The sequence below is a fragment of the Pimephales promelas genome, chromosome 4 (genome assembly GCF_988280905.1).
Source record: "Pimephales promelas chromosome 4, fPimPro1.hap1.1, whole genome shotgun sequence".
NCBI classification, from domain to species: domain Eukaryota; kingdom Metazoa; phylum Chordata; class Actinopteri; order Cypriniformes; family Leuciscidae; genus Pimephales; species Pimephales promelas.
In genome coordinates this window covers 2,626,937-2,637,933 of record NC_142772.1, presented here as the reverse complement: position 1 = coordinate 2,637,933, position 10,997 = coordinate 2,626,937, and the positions used below count along the sequence as shown (strand labels likewise).

At 35.6% G+C, this 10,997-nt stretch overlaps 2 protein-coding genes across 5 annotated transcripts in view; one reads left to right on the top strand and one right to left on the bottom strand.

Annotated features, from left to right (window-relative positions):
- Nucleotides 1-761: 761 nt before the first annotated feature.
- Nucleotides 762-4,285, bottom strand: rilpl2 (Rab interacting lysosomal protein-like 2). The gene is made up of 4 exons (XM_039662162.2): nt 3,878-4,285; nt 3,593-3,744; nt 3,303-3,422; nt 762-933 (listed from the first exon to the last, which is right to left on the bottom strand). Exons 1-4 carry the CDS (start codon nt 4,178-4,180, stop codon nt 912-914), a joined length of 597 nt encoding a protein of 198 aa, XP_039518096.2. The 5' UTR covers nt 4,181-4,285; the 3' UTR covers nt 762-911.
- Nucleotides 4,286-7,537: 3,252 nt separating this feature from the next.
- Nucleotides 7,538-10,997, top strand: part of fsd1l (fibronectin type III and SPRY domain containing 1 like) — a 33,481-nt gene continuing 30,021 nt past the window's right edge. For all 4 annotated transcript variants that reach the window (XM_039662141.2, XM_039662140.2, XM_039662139.2 and 1 more), the window contains exon 1: nt 7,538-7,659. In XM_039662141.2, coding sequence (XP_039518075.2) covers nt 7,645-7,659 — 15 coding nt within the window. In that variant the 5' untranslated portion in view covers nt 7,538-7,644. The remainder of the gene's footprint in view (nt 7,660-10,997) is intronic.

Here is a 10,997-nt window from a genome sequence, read left to right as displayed (position 1 = left end):
AAGTACTTTCTGGACCCTATAACAACAAAAGCTGGATATTAAATGTGTGTCTCTTTAACTGATTCATAATACTTGATATTCATGTTGTCATTCATCAGTTGAACATATCAGATCAAACAAGGAAAATCATTTTACATTATTTGATTTCTTATGTAAGAGAGCTAGATATACTTCTTTTTTTGTTTACATTTAAAAAAGCATTTTAATCTTAGGAATATTATATTAAGCAACTTCATGTAATGTTAATCCATGTACAAACAACAGGGTCCAGATATTAAGAATAGCATTTTATATATATATATAATTCTAGTACTAGTTCAGGCCAATAAAAAAAAGTTAAAAATATATATTTACATTCATATGGCCCACAACTAACGACTTCATATACCATCGAGTTTTATTAAATATTGTTACCTGGTACAAAAAAAAATAGTTTAGTTGAAGTACCTCTTAAATTTAACTCTGCAATCCCTAGTTTATTGATATTAGGAATGGAAAGTGATATGCAAAGTCATATGGATATTTTCTGTCCAAAAGTGTGTTAACAGATTCAGTCTGAAGGTGTTTTCTATATATTGTCACCAAAATCAGTTCCAAACTGTGTCGTTGTGCTAATTATATAACCTGACTGAATTAAAACTGATTATTGTAATATCATAGAGTAAAATAGAAAATGGATGTTAGTTACATTTGTGTTTTTGACATCTACAAATTCATGTTTGGCTTCACGTTCAATTCAATGAGAACAGTTACAAACAGCAAGTTAAAACAAACTCATTTAAAAAATAGGATTTCCAGCCAGAAATGGGTCAGTATTGTTAAAAAAGTCACTCGCTCTGCTGGAAAGGGCTTCGCTTGTTTCAGGAGCGTTTGGTTTGTTGTATTAAATCCTGGTTAGGTTTCGCAGATGACTACTTGCCTCGAAATGAGAACCTGAAAAAGAGGAATGGTTCGAAACATTGAGGCAAAAATGCATTATTTTTCAGAGCAAGACATTTGTAGAAAATAAGCTCAATCTCTGCTGAGAAACATTTTTAACATTCAGGCGCAAACTTTCACTGATTCTTCAAGAAGGAAATGTGATGCAATAAACATTTCGAAATTTGCACCACCAAATAAGTTTAATTATGATAAAATTTGGTGCATTTTTTAAAATATTTTTCCATTTATTAACACATCAAAAGCCCCAGATGCACAAAGACTGAATTCATACTTACTCTATTCATTGACTACGTGACTGACTTACAGAGCTAAATATTGTTGTAATTTGGACATAATTTGTTCCAGTTTTTCTCTCCATCTTAAAGGGATAGTTTACTTTGAAATTAATGTTTGATATGTTTTATCTTTCCTCAAGGGCATCCAAGATGTAGGTGTCTTTTTTTCCACAGTATTTTCAATTTTTATGTTTTTAGGTCAAACCGTTTGTCTGTCAGTCATATAATGGAGGTCTATGGTCACCACCTCAAAGAGCATGCACAGAGAAGTCCAGATTAAACATGATTTAATGACTCGTAAATGTAAGTACACATTGATGACCTAAGACACGAAACGAGCGGTTTGTGTGAGAAAACCAACAGTATTTATATAATTTTTACCTCTTAACCACAGAGATCACTTCCGGCGCCCTCAGATCACTTGGACATGGCTGTGATTACAAAAGGTAAAAACGATATAAATACTGTTCGTTTTCTTACAAAAACCGTTCGTTTCGTGTCTCAGGCCATCAATGTGTACTCACATTTACGAGTCATTAAATCATGTTTAATTTGGACTTCTCTGTGCATGCTCTTTGAGGTGGTGACCATAGACCTCCATTATATGACTGACAGACAAACGGTTTGACCTAAAAACATCAAAATTGAAATTACTGCGGAAACAAAGACACCTACATCTTGGATGCCCTTGAGGTAAGATAAAACATACCAAAAATTAATTTCAAAGTGAACTATCCCTTTAAAGGAGCTTTGTCACAGTTGTCTTTAGTTAGCTCACTTGACACATTTCTTGTAAAGCTATACAGACAAAATACAGTATCTCTGCAAAGCCGCTTTGAAACGCTCTGCATCATAATGATTCAAATGTACATGATAGCTGGGCAAACTCCAGTGGGCAAGTCTCCAAACCTCTCACAACTGGTAAAGCCACTCACATGAGGCTTCAATAAATGAGACTTTACAGGTTCACACACGCCCTGCAATACTTGTATATTTATTTTACACCATTTGTAAGAAGAAAAATCAACATATTAGAATGCTTTCTTGAGGAATCATGCGACACTGAAGATTAAAACCGCCATATTAACTATTTTTGGTAACACTTTATTTTGATAACTATAAGTGCATTTGCAACAACGCTCCGATTGGAGTATTAGTAAAGCGTTTAATATCTGCTAACACTTTTGATGCCCCCCAAAACACTGACTATAAAGCCGGGTGCACACTGTGTGATTTTGGCCGTCAAATTTGGCAAATCCTAAAAGGATCCTCTGACCCTAGGCTAAAATATGACGTCTTTGATCGTTAGTTTGACTTCACGACAGCCGATTAACGACCGTTTCGATCAAATTTTACAGAAGATTCGACTCATAGTTCTGCAGTGTGATTCCTCCAAAATTAACGTTAGAGATTTCTTTGTAGCCATCAGTTCAATCCAGCGTGTAACGCAGTTCACAGTTCTTTTCTTCAATCGAAGAGAAATTAAGGTTTTTGATGAAAACATTCCAGGATTTTTCTCCATATAATGGACTTCAATGGGGTCCAAAATGATTCAAGGTCCAAATAAGAGTTTCAGTGCAGGTTCAGGTTCGTGACTCTCCTGTTCAAACTCGTTCATCAAAATGAACAAATCTTTTTGAGTCATTGCGTTCATTCACGAACGAAATGACTCGAAAAAAGATTCATTCATTTTGATGAACGAGTTCATTGGTAACCGTTTGGGCCCCATTGAAGTCAATCATCAAAAACCTTAATTTCTTTTCGACTGAAGAAAGAAAGACATGGACGTCTTGGATGACATGGGGGTGAGTAAATTATCAGCAAAATTTTTAAAGTGAACTACTCCTTTCATGACAACTATGTTCGTACTGACAGCGATTATGTTCGTACTGACAAGCAACAATCGTAATGGACTATAATAAATCGCAGAGTTAACCCAAACCTTAACCTAACAGTCAACTAATACGTTAATGTTATCTCAAAATAAAGTGTAACCCTATTTTTAATAGCTACTTTTGGTTGAATAAACTTGATAAGTATAATAATTTGAATGTAAAAATCGTACAGAAACAGGCAAATACTCACAGTTTCTGAATCGTGCTCTTCTCTTTGTTCTCCTCTATAATACTGGAGGGTTCTGGTTCTGACTTAGGAAGCGTGTCCAGTTTTATTTCCACCATGCTTTGCTCTGACCCGAGGACCCCACTGCAAGCACATCAGATGTGACATTAGACCTCATGTAAATCCAAATCCATATGCATGTATTTTGAAGAACAGTGGAGCTTCCTGACTTTCATTTTCAAATCTAAAACAGCTATAAATCTCTTTCTTTTTGCTCTGCAACCCTGTAAATGTGAATCAATCGACTTGTTTACCTCTTGTAGAGCTGTAGTTCCTCTTGGGCCACCATAAGCTGGGCTTTGAGTTTGTTTCTCTCCTGCAGAACCTCCTTTAACTCCTGCATGGTGAATCTTGGTCTGTTTGGGTCTTTTAAGTCGACAACTAGTTTGTTTGGCCCAATACTTTCCTATAAAATAATAAAAAATAAATAAAAAAAATTATATATATATATATATATATATATAATATGTGTGTGTGTGTGTAGATTGTGTACAAACACCTTATGAATTTTGCTCTGAACTTTACATGAACCCACTCACATTGTTAGTATTAACGTCACCACTTGAACCTTCAGCTACAACTCTTTCCATTTCTCGCTTCATATTATCCCTCTCCATCCTCAGCTCCTCCATCGACAGATTGTACTTGTTCACCATTGTCTCAAACATCTCCAGCACACGGACGATTTTGAACTGTAAATCCGAGAATTCCCGGCCACCTGTGTTGACTTTTAATAAATCTCTGCCGATCACGTAGGAAATATCATAAACATCCTCAACAGTCATTTCCAACACGTCCTTGTCGAAAGCCTCCATGGGTGAACTGTCCTGTCGGGCTTCCATTCTGTCTCAAAACACAGAAACTTTCCCCAAGATATGGCGAGTCCAGCTGATCTCACTGTCCCGATTTATTCACAAATTAGCCGACAACTTCCTCTTCCAAACTGGCTCCTCTACTTTACTGCAACTTTGAGCGTTTGATTGACGTGTTAACCAGCCAATGGCGGAGTCGCTCCATGAACAACACGGTTAATGAAGCATGAGTGGTTGATATTCCCGCTAACAGCTCTATAACAGCTTAATATCAGCTTTATTACTGTTTGTAATTTAATTTGAAAACGGGTTTTATTTAGTTAATGTCGTATATTTGATCGGCTGTTAGAGCTTAGCAACACAAAGCGACCGACCAACATAAGCTTAGCCTACACAATTTAATTAAAGGGATAGTTCACCCAAAAATAACAATTCTGTCATCAAGTTGTTCCAAACCTTAATGTATCTCTTCTGCTGAACACAAAAGAAGATAGGAATATTGGTAACCAAACTTGTTGATTTGATAATTTAATAAACTTATTTCCGCCAATGAATAAAAAAATAATTGCGAGTTTTTATCTCACAATTACAATTGCGTGTTATAAAGTCAGAATTGCTTGATATAAAGTCGCAATTCTGAGAAAAAAAAGACAGAAGTGCGACTTTTTAATCTCACAATTCTGACTTTTTATCTTTCGACGATTATATGTCGAAATTCTGACATCTTTTCTCAGAACTGTGAGATTAACTCGCAATTGCGAGTTATCAGGCCAATTCTAAGGGGAAAAAAGACTAACTTTTCTCCCTCAGAATAGTTTAAATCTCACAATTCTGACTTTATATCAGTCATTTCTGACTTTATAACAAGCAATTGTGACACTTTATATCTAGCAACTTTATATCTCACAATTCTGACTTTATAACACGGAATTGCGACTTTATATCACGTAATTCTTATTTTGCATTTCTGACTTTATATCTCGCAATTGTGACTTTATATCGCAATTGTCACTTTATATCTTCTGACTTTATATCTCACAATTCTGACTTCTCGCAATTCTGAGAAATATTGCGAGATGTAAACTCGCAATTGTGAGAAAAAAGTCTGAATTGTGAAATAAAAAGTTTATATATATATAAAAATATTTATAAATTTGTAAAGTTCAGTGTTTATAGTCTAAACCCTGAAAGAAATGTATGTACATTTTTAGAATAACAAATTTCTACATTAAACAACAATACGCCATTCGCGACTCTCCTATGATTAAAGGCGACACTTCCAGTTTTCTTCCCACAGGAGCGATTTTAAAGTGACAGCTGCGTGAAATCAGCGTATAAACTGTTTTGTTACAGACATTCAACATATCTTGATTTGTGTTTAGCATAAGAAAGAAATTCACAGGTTTGGAACAACTTGAGGGTGAGTAAATGATGACAGAATTTTTATTTTCGGGTGTGCTATACCTTTAAGAAATGAATTTACTAAATGACATGGTTCAAGTTTCCTTGATGTGTCGTGTGTGTGTTAGTCCACTGTGTGGCAGTAGCTGTTCATTTTTTCTCTGGTCTCAGGTAAAGTAGTGTCAGATGGAAGGTCTCATCAGGGACTCATGGAGGAGAGGAGGATAAATACACTGATCTTCACTGAGGCGTGTCTTTGTTTTTTCCTCTGCTGGTTTCTCAGACTGTTGCCTTTTTCTATTGTGTTACAGTGTTGTGAATTCATTCATTTGTGTAGATTAGGGTCCAATTCTCACAATTAACTACAACTTTTACCTCAATAAACTCCTAATTACTGCTTATTAATAGTTTAAGGTGGTTGTTAAATTTAGGTATTTGGTAAGATTATCCTAAACTGTTTTTTGTTTTGTTTTGTTGTTGTTGTTTTCACGCTGTTGTGTTGACTACATCATTCATTATTTTTGTTGGATAAGCTGGATGTTGAAAAAAGATAATCTGGTAAACATGGTTTAAAAAAGTTGAGTATACCCTTTTCTTGATGTTGTTTCTTGAATTGTTTGGCTCTCTCAGCTTAAAGGTAGGGTAGCCAATTCTTGCATAAACACTTTGTGTTATTCTGATTGAAAATGTCTTCACATCCTGATAGCAATCGATGATAGAATTGATCTAAATAAAAATATTGCATATTAATTTTCCAAGCAAAATGTATATTTCAGTCAGAATTATTGCAGCGGCGCTCGTTCAATGCGAAATTTAGCAGCAAAATGGAAATATTTGCACTAACATTTACAGATGGAGAATAGAAATGTATAAATTTGCACAAACACAAAATATATGCTGTTTGATGGTGGATCGATTTGATCCATGATAAACCTCTGCTTAAGAAGAGCCTGCACATGCAATTATCTAGATCAACCTGGATCAAATTAATGGGATTGTGTGAACTTCAGTTACCTTTGAAACCGCTTTAGCCCCAGGTTCATTCAAGTCAGCTGTTGGAATTTAATCCCTGCTTTTTATAGCGTCTTTTATTAAACAGGCAGCTCTGTAAGTTATTACGTTCATTATTATCTGTATGTCATGTCCTTTGAGACGTGAGCTAATTTAAAGCCGTCTCGTGTGACACTGACTTTGCAGACTCTGCTGTGTGCGTTTTTTGAAAGAGGCGTGGCTTTATAGACGTTCTGAAGGGAGGGTGGGATCATGTGCTTTCAAAACTAGCTTGCTATTGCTAAAATCACCTACCCTACCTTTAAGTTTAAAAGTCATGCATACATCTAATTTATTCTTTCTAGCTTGGTGTTACTGTCCAATGCTCAAATCATGACCTATTTCTTTATTAATTTTCCATTTAGGCAAACTGCCTTTTCAGTAAAAAGGGGTGAAATTATTGAATTCCCTACCAGACCACACCTTCAAAACAAATACTAAAATGTGGCTTATTTAGGAACAATATTGCCCTCATATTTACTTTTTGCATTGTGCTCTCTCTGTATATACAGAGGAGACATTATTTCTATCCTTATTTTATTCATTATTTTTGAAACCTGTCTTAATAAAACATGTTGAGTAGCCTAACCTCTGAGAAGCTCTGAATTTGTGTCTTGTAATATAACAATTTTCTATCCATACAGATCCATACTTTAAATGTATTGAAATTAATAAAGCATCTTGGAGTAAACTTCGAGTATCATGAGTATCTGTTTCCGGGCCGAGTGTCCTAGTTTTTGGTAATCAAAATATATAGTTACCCTAGCACTACAAACTTCCCTGTTATATATATCACAGTTCAATAAATATAGCAACAAATAAAAGCAAACGTAATCTACTGACATTATATTTGAACTTAAAGCCAAATGAGCTCTGTAACCCGACCGTCGCACTCAACCCGTGCAATCCCTTCTCGAGATGACGTCATGCCGCGCACACTGCGCATGCGCAGTGATACTCCTCCTTGTTCCACAGGGAATCATCGGGCGCCTCGACATTCTCACTGTTCATGAACTGAATTCAGTTATTTTGGGGACCTCGTAATGGACTCTCAGAAAGTAAGTGGCACATAATTAAAGTGTTTGGAAACCAGTAGCTAACTGAAAAGTCTCCGCGGTCCATTTGTGATCGAATACTAAAGTGTTTATTACACTATCATCGCTCATATGCGCCGCACCGTTAATAACGTAACGTTACGACTCTGTAAACAGACACTTCTCATTCACACCGATGGATTTAAAGACGAATACCGTATGTCTATTCACTGTAAATGTTATCTGGGGCTGTGGCCTGTATGACATTGAAGTTAGATGGCCTTTTAGAAATAGTGTTTGACTTGTAGCTGTAAAGAAAGCTGGAAGATTGATGTTAGAATAAGGGCGAAACTGGAACCCTTGTAGAAATGTTAACGTTACCTTAATGCCTTTTGTTACGTTGTATTTGACTGATCCCTTGTTGCATAATACCAATATATTCTGTCTGTAATGTGTTATATAAACGATATACATTATATAATGAGGGAGTAGATTTAAAATTATATTTAACCAGCATTACTGCAGTTGCATTGCATAAGAGTAGGAAATATTGTATCTCATAGGCTTGTAATTGCATTGCACCTGTGCTCCCAAGTTTACTTAGTTAGTAGAAGTGGATAAAGAGAGGGGAAGTGACATCAGGCAGGGATGAGGAGTCTAACATTTACAGATCACATTCTGCTTACTATGTTGTTCTTCCACACTTTCTTTATATTAATGATAACATCCTTGTGTGATATTAGCAGCTGAGAATTGTTAGGCAATATTACTTTAACAAGTAGTGCGTTACATTATCGGGTTAAAATAATTACTTTTTTTCTTACCTGGGCTGGGTTTGTTTGTCTTAATTACATAAAAGTTATATTTTTGACAAATGTAAAGGCCCTATCACTACAAAAGTGAAATGAATAAGCCTCATGTTGAAGGTAATGCAAATTCACACTAACCTTTCGGCTGTGCTGCCATTCTGGGTTGCAGAAGAATAGGAAACAGGAGAAGAAAGTTCAACAAAAAATGAAACAAATGTGATGTTTAACTAGTCATTTTTGTTTATTTGTATGGCTGAATTTGCTATTTGAAGGTCAGCACCATATACACATGAGATTAAACACATAAAGTATATTTGTGTTAACATACTTGGCTAATTCTGCAGGTTTGCATAATATTCTGACTTTGCATTTCACTGTTTATATTCATTTTGAGGAAACTGAATCTGTTTTTGCACATGTGAGATGAGTAAATGCATGCGTACTTTAGTCTAGAACAATAATAAACATCATGTTGTTCACACACAACGCCTTTGCACTTACACGATTCCTCTCAACATGAGGACAGCTGTCAGTCAATTTAAATGAATAGGTTTGTAACCCAAGGACAATGATGACACCAGAATAAAAATATTCATATTATGATTCTGAAGTTGAAAATACAGAATTATTTTAGATGAATATGCTTGCACTCTTTCACTGACTAGATATATTTAAAGGAGTAGTTCACTTTTAAAAAAACTTTTGCAGATAATTAACTCACCCGCATGTCATCCAAGATGTCCACGTCATTCTTTCTTCAGTCGAAAAGAAATGAAGGTTTTTGATGAAAATATTCCAGGATTTTTCTCCATATAATGGACTTCAATGGGGTCCAAACTGTTCAAGGTCCAAAAGACACTTTCAGTGTAAACTGCAAACTGTTCAAAGGGCTTTAAACACTTCCAGAGGATGAATAAGGGTCGTATCTAGCAAAATAATCGCTCATTTAATAAATAAATAACAAAGTTTAAGTTTAATAAGCTCAAATGCTCGCCTTGCTCTGTTCTGTGACACATGTTTGTGACTCTCCTGTTCAAACTCGTTCATCAAAATGAACGAATCTTTTTTCGAGCCATTTAGTTCATACAACGAACAAAATGAACGAATTGACTCGGAAAACGATTCGTTCATTTTGATGAACGAGTTCGAACAGGAGAGTCACGAACATACATCACAGAACAGAGCAAGGCGAGCATTTGAGCTTATTAAACTTAACCTTTTTTTTTTTTAATGAGCGATCGTTTCGCTTGATAAGACCGTTATTCATCGTTTGAAATCGTTTAAAGCCCTTTGAAGCTGCACTGAAACTCTCATTTGGAACTTGAACCGTTTGGTTCCCATTGAAGTCCATTATATGGAGAAAAATCCTGGAATGTTTTCATTAAAAACCTTAATTTCTTTTCGACTGAAGAAAGAAAGACATGGACATCTTGGATGACATGGGGGTGAGTAAATTATCAGCAAAAGTTTTTTTTTTAAAGTCAACTTCTCCTTTAATATAAATGCAGGCCACTTTTTTACTGGTAACATCAGACATTATCATTGTCAGGACCCACAAATATTCCCCCATTAATTATTATACATTATAATCAACATTATATAAAGTAGTTTAATGTAGTAACTCTAAAAACTTGAATTTTTTCTCACAGTAATTTTTATTTTAGGAGAACCTTTCCAGGATACGTACTGTTGTATTGTGTTACACCCCTAATTTGTTATGATTATTGAATTGAGTTGAAGAGGATCATTTGAATATGATAGATAGCATTAGAAATGTGTCAGGGCTGGGAGTCAGGGAATATACCGGCACACAACCCGACTGTATTGTCACAAAGTGGGTCATGCCGTTGTGGGTTTTGTGAAGGAGTCCGATTCCACAGGGTATAAATGATGTAACGTTTTGACTTTTCAACAGGCAGGCCGTGAGATTCACTTGGCTGCAACTTAAAATTCATCTAATCTGGAGTTTAGCAGTCAGAATAAACTTGACTGTATCGGATTTCAGCCCTGGAAAGTTAGGTCAGGTTTACTGGCCTCCATAAACCCTCAATGATACGAGTGTATGCATGTAAATCTGTTACAAAGGTGGACCACATTGTTCATGTATCTACTCCTGCCGTTAAGGGTGTGGATCTGTGGTGGTCAAAGAGCAAAATACAGATAGAGGTTAGAATTGAATCTGACTTCTATGTGTGTCTGAAGTAGGTCAGCTCTGCCCTCTCATGTTTCCCTTTGCTGTCGTCTGTCAATAGTTTAGTGTTGACCGAGCTCGGAGTCGAGGAACGAGACTGGAACAGACTGAAAGTGTCTGGATATTTAGAAGCTGAATGGCAAACATCCTCGATAGAGATCGAGACTAATATCGGCCTGCTCATGTGATATTTATTTAGCTATTTCTTTGTTTTTCTTCACACATCACATGTCTCATTGTCTCATATTTCATTGACAATGTTGTCTCCTTGGTAAACAAATAGACTTAACTTCATAATTATTAGATGTATGATTATTCATTGTGCTGTAAATGATGTGGGATTTAAAAGATATATATTGTTT